The sequence below is a fragment of the Capra hircus genome, chromosome 7, assembly GCF_001704415.2.
Source record: "Capra hircus breed San Clemente chromosome 7, ASM170441v1, whole genome shotgun sequence".
Taxonomy (NCBI): domain Eukaryota; kingdom Metazoa; phylum Chordata; class Mammalia; order Artiodactyla; family Bovidae; genus Capra; species Capra hircus.
In genome coordinates, this window is record NC_030814.1 from 52,370,719 (window position 1) to 52,393,463 (window position 22,745).

Consider the following 22,745-nt stretch of genomic DNA (forward strand, 5'->3'; position numbering starts at 1 on the left):
ATGAAAAATGTATCATATCCGTTTTTGTTTTGTTTGTTTTGATCCCACACACAATACTGTGAGCATTCTTCTGTAACATCCCATAGTTAAACTATAATTTTGCCAATCACCCAATGCTGGACGTTTAGATGATTTCCAGTATTTTGATGTAATATTTGTGTAATAAATGATTGGACGTATCTAAATCATCTCTCTGGTTAGTGTCTTAGGACAAATGTCTACGTCAAGATTGCTGGGTTAAATGGTACAAACAATTAAGTATCTAGATCATATTAATCAATTGCTTTCTTAAAATACTGTACCAAGGAGCACTTTTGTAATTGCTTTGGCTCTTTCCCACTTTTTCTAGTCTGTGTTTTTCCTCTGCTTTACCTTGTCACACATTTTCAAAGTGTTCAAGTTCATCCTAGAGAACATATATGGGGTGAAAATCGGGAGAAAAGGAAGTCATAAAGACAGAATCGTGGAGCTTTAATTTGAACCTGTTGCCCTTATCCTCCCCGAAAGCCCTGGTGCTTTTTTCCATCCTCGTGGGAAAGCAAGCTCAGTGCTCAGCGGAGCCATGTATTAAACACATGGGTGAGTAGCTTGTCCTCTGGGATTTAGTTGCCCACCTATATTAAGTCAAATGACTTTCTTGGTTCCAGGGCATCAGTTGTAGATGAGTATGTGGAACCTGGTGACCCAGAAATGTTAATTTTCCTCAAATTGGTGAGAAGGTAGTTTCCAAGAGTGATTGACCCACCATGACAACCTGTATGGCTGTTTAATGAACTAGCCTCTTGTGAGGTTCAAATCTGATATTTCTGAAAGCTATGTTAACTTTTTCTTGTTAATACTATATGTGGTAAATGTAATTTGAGCCCCAATAAATCTGAGAAACCTAGACTCTATTATTTGCTCAAGATTTCCAGACATCCCCAAATTGGGAAAATGATTGTATGGCAATGAAAAGTAAAAATCGTATAAATTACCACTGGGATTGCATTTTTGGTGAGTGATTTTGGCCCCTCTAACAACCCTTGAACAATGCAGAGGTTAATTAGATATAATTTATGGTTATCCCTCCATACTCCCGGTTCGTCTGCATCCAGATTCAGCCAGCCACACACTGTGTAGTACTCAAGTATTTCACTATTTTAAAAATATCCGTGTTTAAGTGGACCTGGGTACTTCAAACTACATGTTGTTCTAGAGTCAGCCCTGTATTGGCTTTCTGTATTTCACCAGCCTTTGGGGATTATAGTTGGAGTCAGTCTGAAGTCTCAGTTCTTTTTGACTTTGAATATTTGTGGCATTTTTCTCCCTTTGAACTATCTGGAGGTATTGTTGTAGAATACTGAGTTCTTTCACTTTTTATTTATAATTTTATGAAGTATTAAAAAATAAGACACAGTTTGTGACCTAAGTGTCTAATAAATAGACTTTAAAAGATACATGGCTGGCTGGCTGGCTGGCTGGCTGGCTGGCTGGCTGACTGACTGGCTGGCTGGCTGGCTGGATAGATAAATGAAGAGCTGGACAGTTGAATGGATAAAAGATTTGTTTGGTTAGTAGGTGAGTTGAATGGGTAAAGATCTGTGTGGTGAGGAGGCAGTCCAGCTGCTTCCTCAGAAGACTAAAAATATTAAAACAGTTTCTAGAAGCATCACATTTCAGTGATGATTTGAGACGGTAATATTAAAATCTACCTTTCATTTCTTTTCTCTGCTGACTATGAAGCCAACATAGGTGGGGTGGAGTGAGAGTATTGATTAGGGCAGGGCAAATGCATGGGGACAGGCTTCTAGGAATTCATCAGTGGTGCTAGTTTAAAAGAAAAAGATGTGACACAGGGGAGAAGAACTGCCCTGGGAACGTGAGCTTAACAGGAGATATTGGGACAGTTTAGTGCCTCCAACTGATGTCTCTTGCAATGATTAATATCTGATCCCATTCCAGATCTGTCAGATTAGTCTGGGTGAAACTAACATACTATGCTTTGGAAGTTAGAACCCTCTAGTCACTTCATAGGATGTAAGAGGAAAGTTTTGGGCACAGTTCCATTTGGGTACAAAGTGTATTTCCTTATAGGTTCCCTGACCCCTTGCAGGGTCAGAGATCAAAAGCCTACTAAGGTCTCCCCAGGACCTGAAGAACTCTGTGCACTGTAGCGAAAAATGCAAGAGGAATCTGATTATCATCCTGGGCTTCTGCTGCCAACATGCTTACTCAGTCCCTAAGCTTCCTCAGCACAATATGAGATGGAAATTTTCCGATCAGAATTTTTCCTATAAGTCTAAGAAACTTGGATTTGAGCCCATCGCACAGGCCAGGTGCACCCGCACCCCCCCCCCACCCCCGCCTTTTCCAGTTACTTGACAAGCAGGTTGCCTTTGAGTTGCTCATATGGATGCCTTGATCTAGACATTGGCACATGCTGAAAAGGCAAAACACGCCTTCCTCCTTTGGTTTGGACTTTGAGAAGATTAGTCGGCTCACCATTTTCTCCTGTGCTTATAAGTCTTCCTGCCTGTCCCTTTGTCTACCTGAGTCTCTCCTAATGGATCTTCAAGCCACACAGGCTGGCTTGTGTGGGGTCCCCCACCACCTCAGCCATTCGTGCTTCCCTGTTCCTCTAAGTCACTTTCCCAGGACCTACGTGACCTGCCTCCAACCCACATTTTCCAATGACATTTCCCCTGAACTATTTGAATGACTTAATCATAACAACAGTCTTAGATGTATAGCCTTATCTGCATTTCATAAATGAGAAAACTGAGGTCCAAGTCCAGACAGCCTGTCAGGAAGAGGCAGACCTGAATTTTGTCTTCCCAATTGAAAAGAAATTCTGAGAACACAGTTATCACATCTTTACTCCTTTAGTCTATGTTACAGAGGACAGTGTAATGCTTGGTGTACATGTGTTTAGTACCTGGCTGTTAACCTGGATCTGAGTTGGAGAATAAATTGATTATGCCTCCATAGTTAGGACAGCAGCCAGTGACATATTCTTTATGTGGGAGTTTGAACTTGGGGCTCCCTATTTAACATGTTGAAGCCAGTTTCTCATACTTCTTCCAGGGTTTAGATAATGGGGCTGACGTCAAAAGTTGTGCTGTATGTTTCTGCAGTCACTTGGAAATTGTACCAGCTCATTAAGAGCATGGCTTATTATTTATTCATTCATCCATTCATTTGTTAATGCGTTTGTTCATTTTACTCTTTAACCATTCAGCAAGTATTGATTGAGCAACTGAAATGTCATTCATACCATATGAGTTGGTATATGATAGCATCCAAATGAAAATGTATATAAAGAGTTATTAATATTGGTTATGAGGGGGAAGGGAGAAGTGAGCAAAAAAAAAAGACAATTTAAAAATATTCATCACATTGGTGATAAAACAAGTATATATAGTGTAATTTCTCCCATATACATTTCTCTGTGAACTGTGAGAGTTCGGTTAACAGACTCATTATCAAAATACCAATGATGGTTATCTTGGGCTAGTGGAACTTTTATTTTTACTATTTATCTTTTCTAATGAATGACAGTTTTCAATCCCTATATGCATTGTTTACACACTAAAAATTATAAAGCTGTCATTGTGGTGAAAAATAATTCATGGAATATCTATTATGTGCGAGGAATAAGTCTCTGGCTATCAATGTACTAAATATTCACCCGAGCTCTTCCTATTTTCTTGGAAGTCCCATTAGTAACTCTTCAAATGAAAATCGGTTTGAAGAGTAGTGAAAAGTGGACACTGTCAAATTCTGCAGCAAGAATTCCATTGAAGTTCTCTTACCTGTAGGTTCAAGTGAAAGCGCTTTGGCAATGAGCCTGGCTCTTAGGTTTAGAGCTCCTTTGGTCTTGTGTCTTGGCTTAAACAGTAAGGGTAAGACGATACTTGTGAGCTCAACCTATCATCTCATAAGGTGGCTGGAGAAGGGTCTTGGAGGAGTCCGTGAAAATCAATTGCAATGATGGAAAAGTCATCGAAGAAAAAAATGTCCTAAATCCTGTGGGTTGGAGCCAGCCGCTCTGTACGTAAAGAATCTCACCGTCTATGTTTATTGACACAGAACGTAGTTTTAATTACCCTGAAGGAATTTCTGGCATGTTTTGCCTAAGCCAGTCTTAAAATGTTTAATCAGTAGTTTCATGACAACCAGGCCCACTGGCAATGGGGGCACCTGGGGGCAGCTGGTCAAGGGTAGTGTATTGCAGAGTGGCTATTAGTATAGAGCAAAAGTATGCTTTATCAGAGAGACAGAAGCAGGAAAATGAGATGGCCTCGACTTTGAAAAGTTTGGCATGTCTTATGTCTGAGAAGCCTGGGTTTCCTTCCCAGTTATTGACCATGATCTAAGCAACCTCCATAACCTCTATTTTTTGTATATTGAGGGTAAACTTTGGTAAGATGATATAAGACAAAGTTTGAGCGACTGATCAAAGCATCAGCTTTATTGCTTAATGACTAGTGACTTGAAAAAAAAAAAAAAAAAACAGTGAATTTACCTTCCAAATACAGGCCTAGGGAAAATGTAGATTTTTTTGTCTTAATCACAAAATATTTTAAGGAAAGTGCTATAATAGGAAAAGCAGGATGATGGTGTCACATCATAAAGCCATCTTAATCTATCAGATAACTTGAGAGGAAGCCATAGCCCAAGGTGAATGTGAAGGCACCAAAGACATTGTTTCCTTGATTTTAATCTCTTTGTTCTTGAATCCCTTAGTTGAATCCTCTCAATAAGATGTAAAAGCAATCAATAGTACTAAATACTGTCTTTTATTCACCTCTCCAGGTTAAATTCCAGATGAAATTTCTCTTTTTCTCCCTACATAAAAATGCCCTTTCCCTGTCTCTTGTTACAGCTGTCCCAACCAATCCGCATATAGGCTAATTTTTACTTTTTGATGTAGACGGCAAAGGTGAATAACTTGGCACCTTGAAACCTGAATAGGAATCTAAAGGTGTCTTTGGCACAAAATATTGAGCCCCCACTTGTGGAGCTACCAAGAGTGGCTCTGTCTTATTTAGTGACATAATGGCTTGCTGATAATCCTTTTTGCTTGCACAGAAAGGTTTCTCAGTCTACTTTGTAGGAACATTCACTGTACACTTCCCTGGTGGCTCAGAGGTTGAAGCGTCTGCCTGCAATGCAGGAGACCTGGGTTTGATACCTGGGCTGGGAAGATCCCCTGGGGAAGGAAATGGCAACCCACTCCAGTATTCTTGTCTGGAGAATCCCATGGACGGAAGAGCCTGGTGGGCTACAGTCCCCGGGGTCACAAATAGTTGGACACAACTGAGCGACTTAACTTTAAACTTTCAACTTTCATAGAGAAGTGAGGCCATGGGAAATGAGTCCCTTTTAACCATCAAAACAACTGGGCAGATAGTTCCATGGATGTCCTTGGGGTACCAAGACTAATTATCGGTTTTAAACAGTCCCCTTTCCTCCTACCTTTCAAACTAGTCTTCCAGTAGACCAACTTGGCGAACCAGGTTGTTAAGTCAGTGGCCAAATTTTAGGCAAGGAAGGAGTTACTGAAATAATGACCCCCTCTTATATTTCTGATGGAATTTTATATTTCTGCAAAGTATTTTCTCAACTCTTACCTATGCGGCACAAATTTGGAGAGCAGGTTTTATTTTGTCTCATCTTCTCACTGAGAAAACAGACCCAGTGGAGTTCATCAACTTGTCCACGATCATGTGGCTGGTTTCTAGTGGAGATGTGACTGAGGTCTAGGTTCTGATTCCAAAAACAGAGCTCTTTCCCGTGAGATTAGAATACTTAAATCAAGCTTTGTTGAACTCTTGAGTAGATGAAATCTTGCAGTTTGGGGAAAGGGTGTTCATTTTGCAAGACATTGGCCACCTTCATCCTTAGCACCAGGTTGTTTGGGTAGAACAGTGTGGCATATTAACCTTTGACTGTTGGTCTTGGTTGTGGGATTTCTCATTCCCAAGGTTATTTATTGTTACCATTGCCACATAGGCAGGTTTGGTCCATACTCCTGGCCAGTGGTGCAAGCCTCAGAGAGGTAGAGTTTGGTGATTATAAAGATGTGGAACAGCGGACTTCGTTCTATTTCAAGACTGAATACAGAACTCAAATATCTAACTCACAAATAGCTGCCATATGGGACAATAAGAAAATAGGTAAGAAAGACAATGAATTCATCACTACCGACACCATCCTTATCCCCTGGAAATAATCCAAGGACAAGGAAGTTAGATTTACTCAGTGGTCTTTACATGCTAAGTACCTATTTTGCTTCCTTTGCATTTAATTCTGTGAGCAGTGTATTCTTTATTAAGAAGCTGGGCTCAATAGTTAAATCCTCTAACTATAATTACCCATATGTAAAATCACGACATGAACGTGGGCAAACTCCGTGAGATGGTGAGGGACAGGGGAGCCTGGGGTGCTGCCGTCCATGGGATTACAAAGAGTGGAACATGACTTGGCGACTGAACGACACCACTATCACGACAGTAAGAGTAACCACCTTCTAAGGCTGTTGTAAGGATCAGGTGAGATAGTATTTGTACAATGGTCAGTTCAGTGCCTAAAATAGATTGAACAGTCATTAGATGGTTGCTTGGTTGTCTTTAGTATTTCTAGAAGCCTTAAATGATCCTAAGTGTTATTTGCTCTGGGCCAAACATTCTTTCTGCCCTCCAAGTGCCTAGAGTTCAGAAGTATGCTAAAAGGTATACTCCAAGCATTAAGAGCTCTGACTCTGAAAACCACTGAGTTTGTCTCTGGACTCCATCCCTCACTAGTTCTATGAGCTCAGGCAAATTATTGAACCCCTCTCAGCCCAGGTGTCTTCTCCTTCAGTTCAGTTCAGTTCAGTCGCTCAGTTGTGTCCAGCTCTTTGCGACCCCATGAATCGCAGTATGCCAGGCCTCCCTGTCCATCACCAACTCCTAGAGTTCATCCAAACTCATGCCCATCGAGTTGGTGATGCCATCCAGCCATCTCGTCCTCAGTTGTCCCCTTCTCCTCCTGCCCCCAATCCCTCCCAGCATCGGAGTCTTTTCCAATGAGTCAACTCTTCGCATGAGGTGGCCAAAGTACTGGAGTTTCAGCTTCAACATCAGTCCTTCCAGTGAACACCCAGGACTGATCTCCTTTAGGATGGACTGGTTGGATCTCCTTGCAGTCCAAGGGACTCTCAAGAGTCTTCTCCAACACCACAGTTCAAAAGCATCAATTCTTCCGCGCTCAGCCTTCTTCACAGTCCAACTCTCACATCCATACATGACCACAGGAAAAACCATAGCCTTGACTAGACAGACTTTTGTTGGCAAAGTAATGTCTTTGCTTTTTAATATACTATCTAGGTGGGTCATAACTTTCCTTCCAAGGAGTAAGAATGAGGCCAACAATGCTTAACTTCTTAAGGTTTCTGTGAGTATTAAATATGTATTACAGTGTATATAATGTGCTCAGGACAGTGCCAAATATGTAGCATGTAATAAAGACTAAATCATGTTAGGTTGTCTTTTCACGAATATTACTTCAGTTACTTAACTGTCCTAAAGCAAAATCATTGCTGTCAAATGACGGTTGTTTTGATTACAAAACAGAAACAGGTTAATAACCCAACCTTAACCTTTGATCTAGTATCAGTTCTGGCTCGTGGTGACTGGTCTCTTTTAAATAATAAATATAAACTCATAAAATAATAAATGGAATCTTATGAGAGACTTAGCCAACTGCTCGTCTCTTCTAAATATGAGATAAAACATTAAGAAATGAAAATCCATTATCTACTTTAGATACCATCAATAGGATAGTTTTTAAAGGTAATAGCTTTGAGATACTAAAAAATGAATAATAGATTAATTATAAAACTCTTTCTATATTAGTGGCATCTTGAAGCTTTCTATTAAGACTTAATTTTGTTAGTTTTGAAAAAACCTTGCTTCTTTATTTTTAATACTTCTTATTTTGCCTGATTCATAGATTCTGCTAGAGTATAATCTTATAACTCTGAACACTTCAAGAGAAAGGGAGCCTCCTCTCATCGGTGACATGACTTCTGTTTCTGAGTGCATCTAACTGCTTATAAGTTGTTCTGTGTATCAGAGTGGTCTCTCTTTTTTGCCATTGCTCCTAGCCCCACAATATGAAACCTTACCTCAAAAGCTTAGTCCTGGGCACATGATCCCTCTTTAACTATATGAAGATAGCTCTCCTAACCACAAACTTTCTCAAAACTCCCTAGAAGCCATATGACTGTTGTTTCTACTCTTATGTTAGTAGATCACTTGACGTGTTCCTTAAACAGAAATTGCTGGGCTCCCCCCAGAGTTTCTAATGTAATAGGTCTGGGATGGGGCCTAAACATTTGCTTTCTAAGGATTTCCCAGGAGGTGCTGTTGCTGGTGGTTCACAGCAACGTTTTGATAAACACTCTTCCCCCAAACCCAAAGGCAGCGCGCTTCGTGTTAAGGAGGCTGAAGCCCAGAGAGGTTTTGTAGTGTTGGTGGTGGTCCTTCAATAGCCTGGATTTTGACAGGCCAAGAGCAACCTCACAGAACGAGACTGGAAGGGGGGACCTGGGGAGTCTGTAATGCACCTGTGTATGTTAACAAACGTTGTCGCTTCACTGCCTCCTGGAGTCTGGATCTGAACCCCGTGTTTGTCACAGGACCCAAGGGAGAACCCAAGACAGAGAATAGTGGCACAATAATGAAGCATGAATTATCCAGATGAAATCACCTATGGAAACAAAGGTATTAGTATTATTATTTATACCTACTGTTCTTAATAAAATAGCCATATGGAAGTGTCAGACAGTTCCCATTCCTTAAAAGTTGTGCTGTGGGACTCAAATCTATTAATTCACATTCGGAAAGCAAAGTATAGATAGGAAGCATCATTGAACTTACTATTTTATAATAGAACTAAGAATGTGTTTTGATGAGATGTGTTGGTATCTGGCAAAGACAAATAATAATTAGCCAAGAAGTGACCAAAAAGGGATTGGATAAGATAAGAATAGACCCTGCTTTAGAGACGCTAGAGATGTATGTCGAGTAGGCTGGTGAACCAGACGAAGAAAAGAGCTGAGGTCAGCAGACAAAGAAAGACAATGTGGGCTTCTTAATCTGTGTATGATGAAGAATGAAGCATCTTACTCAATGAGTAATTTTGAATTAGAAAGCAGATCTAGAAATCACTATGAGGGAAAGACAGTATCTTCCAACCTGTACTAAATATTTGAAATCCCTTTTATTATAACCCCTAAATAGTCCCACCTGATTTGGAGGACATAGCATGAGAACTTTTGCTGGCTTGTTTTTGTTTCTTGAAACTGTTCAGGGAGACCCTTTAGCTTTATAGCCTTGACATGTGGCTGCATTTTGGGGGCCCTGGAAAATAAAATTTAGTACAAAAGAACTATTTTTATTTAAGAAAAGAGAATCATCAGAGATTTTTCCCTTGAAGTGGAGTTTGTAACAGATGTAGATAAGAACTCGAGACAGAGTGAAGAGGAAGACAGAAGAGTCCCTTTTGAGAAAAAGAATGGGGAAAGAAGAGTTTCCAAATAAATATTTTTTATAGGGAAATGAAACAGAAAAGGTGGTCAATGACTTAGCAGGAGAAGAAAGCAAATTGTATATTTATGTGTATGTATATATGTTTATGCATATTCTCCATCAGTCTATAAATAAGGATGTGTCAGGCATTGGTGTCCCAAGGAAATTAAACAACCTTAGCTTTATACATTGATATAAACTCCATACAAGTTAAATTCCTTAATGTGTTTTCTTAAGATAATAAGAGAGCAGGGTTTGTTTTTAAATAATACCTTGTGGGTATTTGTGATGTGAGGTAGAGTTCAGCTCTTTCATTGCTCCGGAAAAATTTACACTTTTCTCTCTGACTTATTTTAATAACAGGTATATTTCAGTATGGGACTTCCCTGGTGGCTCAGAGGATAAAGCGTCTGCCTGCAATGCAGGAGACCCGGGTTTGATCCCTGGATTGGGAAGATCCCCTGGAGAAGGAAATGGCAACCCACTCCAGTATTCACATATTTCATTGTAATTTCAGTGTACGTTTTTATCATTCCTATCAACCAAATCATGTTTTCAGTGCATTCTAATACAGTATTGATTGGAGGGAGGGCTGAGTTTTATTTGGTTTCTCCTCAGTGATAGTACTTTAATGAGATAAGATTAGATGAACTTTGAATAGATTTCCCTGAAGCTTCCAACTTTTATGCCTTCTTTACCTCCTCTGAGAGGGAGGGGAGGGAAGGACTCAAGTATTTGGTTGGTTGGTCATGTTTTTGGGTCTGTATCATGTTAGATTCAAAATTTTCAAGAGCACTAAGGCTGCAAGTGAGAAAGCCATGATTCAGAGTGAAAAGATTAAGTGCTTGTTTGGAGGGAAAATTGCAAGGATGAATACTGGCTTTTCATCATATCTCATCAAGTCCACATGTTGCTGAAAAGCACTTTCAAAGTAAGAAGATTGTGCCCTTTCAAAATGCTAAGGGGTTAAGGTTCGTAAATAAGCATAAGGTATGAAATGAATGTGTATGTATGTGTTAACATAATGTAAGTTCCATGCAAGGCATTATTTTCACAAGTTAAGCTACTTTCTTCAGAAATGGACTCTGCTAGAACTTGGTTAAGATTGCCTTTAGGTTTCAATGACAGGTTAAAATTATGTAATAGCAGTATAGGGCCTGAAGTCATGTGTTGCAATCTTTGATTGCCTAAATTGTGCTCCAAAGAGAAACAAGACTTTGAGACGTAGCAGCAGATTGGCATGAAGGGAGTTTGCCATTCATCCCTTCCTTTACTCAGCATTTACTGAGCATTTACTGTGTGTTGTGCTTTGTATTGAGGATGCAGAAGTATAGTAGACACACCTAGACTCTTCTGTTAAAGGAACTCAGATCCTCATGGGGGACCCAGACAGACAACAGGCAGTTATTATGTAGTCTGAGAAGTTCTGTGATGAGGGGAAGACAAAGCGCTGTGAGATGATGGAGGAGGGCTCATGAAGGAGGAGATGGCTAAACTGGGACCTGATGGATGAGGAGGAGGAAGGTGAAGGGAAGAGGGATGAAGTGCTCCAGGTAGGGATGATGGTATGGGTCAGAAGAAAAATGGGTTAGTCCTACCTGACTTAGTTTGTTGACTTCAGAAAAAAAGTCCATCTTGGAGATTTTGTTTCCTTATCTTCCTGTGGGTACTGGTCGGGGTGGAGGGGGCAGGGAAGATGGTAGTGATAATGGTTCTGGCAAAGATGGTGGCCCTGATTGGTAGGGGGAGGAAAAAGGAGGTAAACAATAGCCATTCACATTTCCTGAACACTTATTAGGCGCCATGTTTAAGCATACTAAAGAATTTCTAAACATTAGTTACCAACTTGAGTTTTATAATCTCTAGATAAGGCAGGCATCCTTATTATCTCTGTTTTACAGGTGAGAAAAGTGAAGTTTAGAACGGCTATGTGACTTGCTTAAGGTCATCCTGCTAGTAAGTGGAAAAGCCAGGATTTGAAAACAGAAGTTGACTCTAGAGTCTGTGTTTTCTACTATTACTATGTTGTCCATAATCTAACTTTTTCACAGGGATGGTATAGAAATTAGTGTGGCAGTTTATTTCAGATTTTTAAACAGCATGGGACTCTGTGCTGTCATTGTACATGTTGAGCTGAGCGTGAGTCCTGAGCTTGGTAGCTAACCCAGAATAAAAAGTAAAAACAGTTTTAGCCATATGTGGGCTTCCGTTACTTGTCTTGTTAGCAGTCCCTTTTAATTCCATGGATTCAGTGCATTAGTAGTCAAAAGTGGCATTCCCTAGGGGATATTTTTTGAAGCAACTGAACATTAGATGAACTGGACCATGGATTTGCTCCCAGATGACAATTGTTACGTTAGAAAGTCCTCAAACATTTCTGAGATCGTTAATTTCTGTTAATCACTCCATGTGCCTCTATGAGTGCTTGGCACAAAGTGAAATGGAGGCTTGGCAGTTCTCCAGTTCTTTTCAAGGTCTTGGCTTCTCATAGGGATAATTCAGAGCCCCAAATGTATTCTTAAAAAAAAAAAAATCTCTGGGCCACCTGGCTGACACACACACACACACACGTGTGTGTATGTGTGTGTGTAAATATATATATATATATATATATATATATTTTAAGTCACTTGGTCATGTCTGACTCTTTGAGACCCCATGGACTACACAATCCATGGAATTCTCCAGGCCAGAATACTAGAATACTGGGGTGGGTAGCCTTTCTCTTCTCCAGAGAATCTTCACAACCCAGGGATTGAACCCAGGTCTCCCACATTGTAGAGAGATTCTTTACCAGCTGAGTCACCAGGGAAACCCATATATATATATGAGAATATGTGTGCATAAACATATACATACACACACATATTCTCATATACATATAAGAATATATATATATTCTCAACCTTGCCTCTACTTTTTTGCCAGATAGACTCTCTTCCTGTCACTTCAATGTCTGACAGTCTTATCTGCACTCTAATCAGCCACTGTGTTGTTGTGAACTTAGGACTGTCTGCACTAGTGACACACAAGCAGGCCCACGTTGCTGGCCAATGGATTAGCCACCATTGAGAATAACTGAGAAAGTTCAGAGAGAGGCAGTTGTAAGCTCTTTGGGCACAGAGAGCATGCCTCCACTCTACAGGGAATGGCTGGTTGTAATCTACACTAGGGAGATCTGCAGTGAACTAAAATAATAAATTCTTCTGCATCCTAGTTGAATTCCAGAGGCTAATTGTTAGTTTAAGTCCTGCTTGAGGCCCCAATAGTTGGGGGGTGGGGTTCCTTTTGGAAGCTTGATTGAGCTAATGTGAAAGATGAGGCTATAATTCAGATATACTAGTGAAATGCAAACAGTTTCATGTATTAATGGTCACTAATGACCTATAATCAAGCTATGATTTGTTAGGTTAAAGATGCAATTCGTTTATTTGTTCAGAGGTGTAAATGGAAGAATTTATCAATCTGCTGATTGTTCTTCTCTGTTGGAAATGGTGGACAGGAGCATAGTCTGGAGCTGTGGGACCTCGGGGTGCCACTCTCTGTCGCTGAGATTCTCCCAGTTCTAGCCCCTCTTAGATCTACCATCTTTGTCAAACGGGATGAAGAGAGTACTCTTCTGGCGCCCTCTCTTTGTGACTTTTCCTCTTGCTAAGCAAGCCCCTACAGTAGTAAGTTTTCTCTTTTTTCTTCTGCTCTGGTCCCAAGCTTCTACTAGCTGATTTTCTCAAAGTAGTACTATTTGTTCAAACATGTAACGCATAAATATTGAGAGCCAGTTATGTTCCAAACACTGCCCTAGCCTTAAGGTTTGTAATGATTTTCAAGAGAGTCTTGTCTCAACCTTTGCAAAATTTACAATCTCTCTGTAGATATCTTTAAAATTTTCTGTGACAGTAACTACTCCTTGCAGTGCTTATCACCAAAACCACTCAATGAAAACTCTCTTGGTATGAAACAGATGCTCTGTTGAGATAGGCATCTTTGAGAACAAGGCACTTTGATCTTTCGGGGGTACATCCAAATTGGCACTAGAGATTTTAAGGGATTAGAATGACTCCTTAGAAAAGATAGACCTGGTATCTTCCCTAGTCTTTTATTTAACCCAAGGAAGTAAATACATATAAATCCTTATGGGAGACCATGACATTAAAATGTAAAATCCTTTCATCCTTGATCAAGTGAAAACACTGTGTTCCTCTTGACATGCAACCACAGAGCAATAATGATGCAGGTTATCCTGGCGAGGCACTGGATCACTTGAGAGCATGCTGAGACAGTGGGAATGATCACACTCCCATAGCACATGACTTCTTTTTAAATTAATTTTTATTGCAGTATAGTTGCCTTACAATGTTGTGTTAGTTTCTACCGTACAGCAAAATCAGTCAGTCATACAAATACATGTGGCCCCTCCCTTTTGTATTTTCTTCCTCTTCAGGTCACCACAGTGCTTCAGTAGAGTTCCCTGTGCTACGCAATATGTTCTCATTAGTTTTCGATTTTATGCATAGTATCAATAGTGTATATGTGTGAATTCCAATGTCCCGATTCACCCCACCTCCATTTCTCCCTCTGTATCCATACGTTTGTTCTCTATGTCTCTATTTCTGCTTTGCAAAAAGGATTATTGAAGGCAATGGCACCCTACTCCAGTACTCTTGCCTGGAAAATCCCATGGACAGAGGAACCTGGTGGGCTGCAGTCCATGGGGTCGCTAAGATTTGGACATGACTGAGCAACTTCACTTTCACTTTCCACTTTCATGCATTGGAGAAGGAAATGGCAACCCACTCCAAGTGTTCTTGCCTGGAGAATTCCAGGGGGAGCCTGGTGTGCTGCCATCTATGGGGTCGCACAGAATCAGACATGACTGAAGCGACTTAGCAGCAGCAGCAGTATACCATTTTCTAGATTCCACATATATCCATTAATATATGTTATTTGTTTTTCTGTTCGTGACTTACTTCACTGAGTATGACACTGTCTGGGTCCATCCACATCTCTGCAAATGACCCAGTTTCACCCCTTTATGAGGCTGAGTAATAGTCCATTGTATATATGGCCACATCTTCTTTTATCCGTTCCTCTGTTGATGGACATTTAGGTTGTTTCCATGTCCCGGCTGTTGTAAATAGTGCTGATGTGAGCACTGGGCCATAGCACATGACTTCTTTGCTCATCAAAACTAATCACACTCACTTGCAATTTACTCATCCGAAAGGACTATCAATCTGTGTTGGCTTCTCCTCCCCTCAAAGGTGAGAACTTGTGTCTTTCACTCAGCATTTATCCCAGAGTCTAAAACAGTGCCTGACATACAATGAGTATGCTCAGTAAATATTTGTTGAATAAAATCCAGGCACAATGATGAGAGGTTGAAAGTTAGTATTAGCATTTGTGATTTTGTGAAATAAAGCAAAATTACTTGATGACAGTGATCTTAACAATTAGTACTAGTAAAGCATTAGGACACCATAGCTGACCTCTTTGGCATAAGATTATTTTTCACATCCCCTTTATGTTCACTTCCACATAATACTTACTTCAGTGTACTAATGACATATTTGATAAAAGGAATTTCCTATATCTTTGGCCTAGCAGTGACATTTCTTACACTCACCACAAGGGTGACCAACCACATTTCTGATGTGAAATGACATATCCTTGAGAATCCAAAGAGGAGCTTTAATGTTCAGGAAAGTCTTGGCAATAGATAGGTGGATTGTGTGGTCATTTTTCCCTTATTCAGTAGATGTTTTGGGAGGCACTTACTGTATGCCTGGCATGGGGTTAGGTGCCAGGAATGTGGAGTAACAAGGCCATCTGATGAAATACGTTAACAACAGACTAACAGAGATAAATCCACAACTGTGACAAGCACTGCAGAGGAAGAGTTTGCGGTGCTGTGAGAGTGACCTGGACAGGGTAGGCATCTCAGGTGAAGAAGTGAATGGGCTAGATCCCGAAGCCTTAGTAGGAGTTAGCTATGTTGAAGAGCAGAGGCAAAGATGTATTAACATGTGCAGTAGTAGCAGCAAAAAGAACATGCGTTCAGAGAAGTAAAAGGGGACCCCTGTGGCAAAGTGAGCATTGGACAGAAGCCTGATCTTGCAGGACCTTGAGGGCATATGACGCCGTTATTGTTTTTTATCTCAGGAGTCAAGCAGAATGTTAAAATGTAGGGAAGATGGGGAGCTGTGACCCAATTTGTTTTTCAAAAAGATCATTCTGGCTGCATTGTAAGGGACAGAATGGAAATGATCTGGAAATAGGCAAGTGACTTTGTCATATGAAGCTGACACAGAATGTACATAACGTATCCCATGTAAGGCGGTCCCCAATATAAAGCAAGTTCCCTTCCGAAAGATTGCAGATGGGCTCCTCCAAGGGATAATATAGACCTCTTCCAGTCTCCTCTGTGTCAGTGCACACGCTCACCCAGATGTAAATTAGCATCATGGATGCAGAGTGTCACATTAGCACCCCGTTTCCCATTCAGCTGATGTATCACTTGAGCATCTTTCCTTTGTACTTTCCCCTTCGCCTTCAAAGGCTGTTCTCAGGTCTTATTTTCCTTCCCAGAAATGTGAGATTGGTTTTATGCTGTTGCTATTAGAGTCATCCCCCACTTAGGGTCTAATCCACTGGGGCTTTGTGCCTGTTTGTCAGGAACTTCGAGCATATATTAAGACATTATACAGGGTGGAAGCTCTATTTTGACAATGATTATGCCTATTATCTCTTTTAATATATGTAAATTGCTGTGGAGAAACAAACCATTTTATGCCACTTGAATCCTTTTCAGGGAAGTCTGAATCCTTTTTGTGTAGCTTAGATGTATTACTATCATTTTCCCTTCACGGAGTTGAATAAACACACTTAAATCAGACCTTTGTTAGTGTACCCTCTTGTACTGTTGCCCTAATAAATTGTTGTGAGTTTAGTCTTTGAAATCCATATTTGGTGACATTTGCAAATTCCCCTGTAGTCCCTTCCAGAATTGAAATTATTGGGTCAACTCAGCAGTCAGTCAATACATGTGTTATAGGTGCCAACTGTATTTGGGATACAGCCGTGAATAAAGAATAATACTACCTTTAAGAGGCTTGTAGTCATTGCCCATTGTTGTCATGGAATTTATAGAAAAGCAAGGGCAGAAGGTTAGAATGATGCATGTGGTGATGAATTAGAGTTGGAGACGTCAGAAAGAACTCCTATTAAACTTTATATAGGTACATGTTGGGGCTTCCCGGGTAACTCAGCTGGTAAAGAATCTGCCTGCAATGCAGGAGACCCTGGTTCGATTCCTGGGTTGGAAAATTCCCCTGGAGAAGGGATAGGCTACCACTCTAGTATTCTTGGGCTTCCCTGGTGGCTCAGATGGTAAACAATCTGCCTGCAATGTGGGAGATGTGGATTCGATCCCTGGGTTGAGAAGATCCCCTGGAGGAGGGCATGGCAACCCACTCCAGTATTCTTGCCTGGAGAATCCCATGGACAGAGGAGCCTAGTGGGCTACAGCCCAAGGGGTCACAAAGAGTCGGACGCAACAGAGCACAAGAGAGCACAGATACACATGATTGCATAAAGAAATAGTTATAATTATGTGAACATATATGGATTTGCATATTTCTTTCTGTGTCAATGGGGAGAGCCTAAAAGAAATGACACCCCTGTGGCAAGAGGCACAGCTGGACCCAGATCTTGATTTCTGAAACCATTCTTCAATAAAAGAAACAGGAATCCTTGGAGAAATATCTGACTTGGGGACTGGAAAAGGAAATAGATGAGATGTCAGAGTCTCTTAGTGCCAAAATGGAAGGAAGTGCTCAAAAAAGAAAAAAAAACTACATTGATGAGACTATGTCAACAGGAGCCAACTGGAGGAGTTACCAATGGCTCAAGTGGAATAATTATAGAAAAAATAAAGTAGTATTGGACTGTATTGCAAAGTATAAAATAATGTCCATGAATCCATACTGATATAAAGAATTAAATACATGAGCAAATGGAATAGAAGAGAAAAATCTCCTCTGCAGAATGCCAAATAAATTATATAGATGACTCAGACTCAAGGGCATAATTCCCCATTTCTTAAGTGTGGACCGCACAGAGTCTTCTCTCTACAGAGTGAAGTTTAGGAAGGTGGAGAATGAGGACAGGAAGCTAACTTTACAAAGGAGAAATCTGACAGATTTTACTTCAGCTAGTGATCAAAGTCCACTGGAACAGTCATAAACTATGTTAATAGGATGTGATGAAAATGGCACTTAACCTCTGTGATCTTCTGTCAGGAGAAAAACATGAGACAAATTCCAGTAGAGGGGCAATATACAGTATCCCCGATCATATTCCTCAAAACTGAAGGTCACCAAAGGCAAGGAAAGTCTGAGAAACTGTCACAAAAAGAGCCGAAGAAATCATGACAACTAAATGTAACAGTATCCTAGAAGGGATCCTAGAGCAGAAAAAGGACATTAGGTAAAAACTGAGAAAATAGAAATTAAGCTATGGACTTAATAGTAATATATCCATACTGGTGTATTAATTATAACAAATGTCCTATACTAACATAAGATGTTCATAATAGGGAAAATTCTGCAAGAGGTATATGGGAATTCTCTGTGCTATTTGTTTAATTTTTCTGTCAATCTAAAACTTTTTAAAAATTAAAGAAAAAGAACCTTGTAGTTTAGTGAGGGAATCCAGTAAGCTGATGGGCAGTTGTAATGTGGTATGATGAAGGAGGACGTATAGCGTGATGAGGAGAAACAGTGGGGCATCTCACTGGTCCTTCAGATCCTGACTTGACCACTTTAGGCAGTTTACTCGACCGTCTGATTTCGTTTCCTCATCTCTAAAATGGTGATGTGGGGACTTCCTGGTGGGCCAGTGGCTAAGACTCCACACTTCCACAGCAGGGTGTGCAGGTTCAATCCCTGGTCAGGGAACTAAGATCCCACATTCTGTGTTGCTTAGCCTAAAAAAGAAAGAAAGAAAGAACTCCATGACAACATTTGTAGCATGTAACAAATTTTAAATAAATAAATAAAATGATGATAAAACCTTCCATGAGTCCATAATAGGCTTCAAAGTCAAACTACAGGAGCTCAAACTCCCAGCTGTAGAGCTAGATGATTCACTAAATCTATATGGACTTTAGTTCCTTATCAGCCGGTATGATAATAATAGTACCTACCTCAGAGAATTGTCCTGAGGTCTGGGATAATACCTGTGAAATACTTAGGACCAGTTTTGGCATGCTGTACTAGATAAATATAGGCTTCTATGCCTGCTGTCAACTCAAGGATTTATGGTGGAGACTCAGTAGAGTAATCATGGAGAGCGCCTCGCACAGGCCTGCCATGTCATAAGCCCTCTAGTGGTGGTGGCGGTGATGAGGGGGGTGAGGGTGAGGGTGGGCGTGGGAAGGAAAAGTTGCTGGGGGTCAGGAGAATGCCCTTGCCTTGAATCCTACACACCAGACACAGTGGTTTTCCTTGACTCTAAACTGAGAACAGGATAGGAGTTGAACTGACGCAAGGAAGGTGATGGATATTGGCTACAGCAGAAAGAACAAAAGTCCAAAAGCCAAAGGAAGCATGGCACCTTTAGAGGACTTTGCAGGGTTGAAATGGCTGGAGTGTGGACTCCTGAGGAGGGAGAGAGAGGAGAAGTAAAGTGCGCCTAGTGTTATGTCAGGACCTGAAGGCTAGGTTAAGGATTTAGGACCCAATCCTTGGGCTTCCCTGGTGGCTCAGAGGTTAAAGCATCTGCCTGCAATGTGGGAGACTTGGGTTCAATCCCTGGGTTGGGAAGATCCCCTGGAGAAGAAAATGGCAACCCACTCCAGTACTCTTGCCTGGAGAATCCCATTGACAGAGGAGCCTGGTGGGCTACAGTCCACAGGGTCGCAAAGAGTCTGACACGACTGAGTGACTTCACTCACTCACTCATCCTTGGATCAACATAAAATATGTACCCTTAGGCTCACTCTGGCTGTTGTTGGAAAAAAGATAGGTTGGAGGTAGATCATTTGGGAAGCTATTTCAGTTCTACAAGTGAGGTATCATGATAGGGACTCTGGAAGTCGAGTTTAAAGAATGTGAAGTCCAACAAGAGAAGATCCTGCCAACAGTTTGTTAGTGTATGGGAAGGAGGAACAAAGATCCATGGAGACCAGAGAAAAAGACAGAGATTTATTTGCCGGACATTTTGGAATATTTTAGTAGACTTTTGAAATTGTTATCTCATGGTCATGGTAATTCTGTAAAATAGATGAAGTGAGCAGAACCACTTCCAAATCAGAGAAGAATGCAGAGGCTTTGAGAAAGTAATCACGTGGTTAGTTGTGGCCAAAAAGGACAATGAGATTATATCTTTTAATTTGTACCTTTTTTCTCTCTTGTGAGAGAACACCAATGACTTTTCTGGTCTTATAGTCCATTACAAAGCCCCCTCCCCTTCCCCCCCACCCCCCTACCACTTTAAGGAATGGATAGGGTAGAATCAGACCACATTTCCCTTGGGACTATTTAAAACCTAATCTCCTGTACTCCAGTACTGCTGAGGGCAGGGGGACTGTTTCACAATCTCACTTATGATAAAGTAGTTTGATTGCAAGCCCCAAAATAACTAGATTTATGTACTTCGCCAAGAATAATGTTCAGTACGCTACCAAGTGTCACTAAATAGCTAATAAAAATAGTGGAATCAAGACCCAACTTGGTCATTATTCATAGCTGACACCTGGATAGTTTTTAAGCATCAGGACAAAAAAGTCTGCATTTAAAATTTATTTTAACTGAATTTGCCAATTGAAAGTCTAGGAGCCAGACTTTCTAATAGTTAGTACTTGGTTGTAGGACAATTGGGAAATGTAAACAGTGCATTTAACCTGGGTTTTTCTTTTCCTTTTGGGAGGGAAAAGGAAGCAGAGTCAGTTGGAAAGAATAGCTCTTAAAAAAATGCTGCAATGATATTTTAACCATGTGTCTTTCACCCAGGCATAGTTAATGCTGCCTTTTGGATGAGATGGACCCCAAGTAGAATTGGTACTAGTGAATAATTAAAGAACAGAGAGAGGACTACACACATTCTGATAGAGAAGGTGTTACTACCTCTAACTTCTGCTTTGAGTTTTGATGCATTTGATTTTTATGTTATAGGGAGAATAGAAGACCTTGAAAAAATCCTCTCATCTTTAAAAATCTCAGCTCAAATTCTGTATTTCCCCCAAAGTCTCCTTGACTATGTCATCTCTTCTGAACCCCAGTATCAGGGATTCTAATTCGTAATGCTTATAAAATAGCATATTGGCCACTATTATTTAATGCATGTCTGCCTTGTTTCTTTTGCTGGTTGTAGCCCCCTTGAGGGTAGACTTTATATCTTTCCCTCTAGAGGGATAAATGCATCAGGTCAGGGACATATCTCGTTCTTTTATGACTTTAATTTCATCACAGTGTCTCACATGTTATAGACAATCAGTGAATAATTTTGAATGAGCAGTTCTAATATTTCAGCATCATTTATAGCTCTGATTTTTATGCTACATATGCCATACTGGTGATTGAAAAGGCAATTTGTTTTTTATTTTTAATTAGAGGATAATTACAGTATTGTGATGCTTTCTCCCATACATCAACATGAGTCAGCCATAGGTATACGTTTGTCCTTTTCCCACCCCTCTAGGTTGTCACAGAATGCTGGCTTTGGGTTTCCTGTGTCCCACGGAAGACTCCCACTGGCTATCTATTTTACGTATGGTAATATATATGTTCCAGTGCTATTGCATAAAACCAAGTTGTAGTCAAAGTAGGACTATTGGAAGTGATGGAATCTGAGGCTGATCTTTGAACTCTGGCTGTCGTGGACCTGCCAAAAAACATGGGGTATTTGCAGACAGTCTAGGTTTTATGAAACTCTCTATTGGTTTTATTTTTAGTTAAATCCTAGAACAGTACTTTTAAACCTCCAGTTGACTGAATGATTACTTTGGTCATTCTAAAGACAGAGAAAACAAACTAAGATTTGTCACTTTACCTAAGCTGTAATGTTGCATATGTTATCTCATGTAATTGTCAAAAGAACCCTACAAAGAGGCATGTATTTTCTTCTATTAGTTGTAAAAAGAGTTTCCGAGAGGTAACTAATTGATTTGGACTTTAAGTTCTGTGAGAGCCAAGTATCTGATACAGAGGAATCATTCAGCTAAATGTTGGTTGAATTAAATTTATTCAAAAGTCCTTGATGGGGCAGCAGTGGACCAAGCCTAAGCTATTGGTCCTTAAAGCCCATCCTCTTTCCACTACTGTTTTTCCTCTAAGGAAAATTTCTTGTAGAGAAAACACAGAACCAACAATATTAGCTTTTCATTTTTGCTCTTAGCTTTTTCTGCTCAAGCTACATAAAACTTGAGTTTTCAACATTTGGCCCCAAATATCATTTTCCTCTGTGCTGTTTGCCCAGAGATGATGCTAAAGATAAACTTGACTTCCTGGCAACAACTCCGCCAGGAACTGAGAACTGTTAGAACAAACTCTTCCTGATACCCTAAGGGAACAAAAATAAACATTTGGAAAAAATAAAGTTGCCATAATGGTAACACTCCTTGCATTTTAGTCTCTGTCTCCTCCTCCCTACCCCCAGGGTAGGGTGGGCTAGTCGCCATCCAGACACAGCCCAAAAAGCAGCAAGTTAGAACTATCTTGTTTTATTGTTCTGCTTTGTAATTTTATTTTTAACAGAATTCTGGCTCTCCAAGTCACTGATGACTACTCCATGTGGTCAGCAGATTTAAAAGTCTTTTCCTAAGCTATAGTTAAAAAAAAAAAAAAGGAGATAGTAAGTTTTTTTTTATTTTATTGGGGTATAATTGATTTACAGTGTGTTAGTTTCAGGTGTGCAGCAAAGGGAATGCTTTATGTGTGTGTATGTGAAACTGTTAGTTGCTCAGCTGTTTCCAACTCTTTGTGACCCCTTAGACTGTATGCCCACCAGGCTCCTCTGTTCATGGGATTTCCCAGGCAAGAATACTGGAGTGGGTTGCCATTTCTTCCTCCAGGGGATCGTCCCAACCCAGGGATTGAACCCACATGTCTTATCTCTCCTGCATTGGCAGGCGGATTCTCTATTGCCCATGCCACCTGGGAAGCCAGTATTAGTTATCTATTCCATTCTATCCCT

General features: G+C 40.4%; 1 protein-coding gene across 4 annotated transcripts in view; it reads left to right on the forward strand.

Moving 5' to 3' along the window:
* The window catches only part of PPP2R2B (protein phosphatase 2 regulatory subunit Bbeta), a 478,426-nt gene that overhangs the window by 172,862 nt on the left and 282,819 nt on the right, over positions 1–22,745 (forward strand). The window contains exon 2 of one of the 4 annotated variants that reach the window (XM_005683109.3): positions 8,663–8,747. The exons of the other annotated variants lie outside the window; for them this stretch is intronic. Within the exon in view, the coding sequence (XP_005683166.1) occupies positions 8,711–8,747 (37 nt within the window). The 5' untranslated portion in view covers positions 8,663–8,710. The remainder of the gene's footprint in view (positions 1–8,662; positions 8,748–22,745) is intronic. 4 annotated transcript variants of the gene reach the window in all.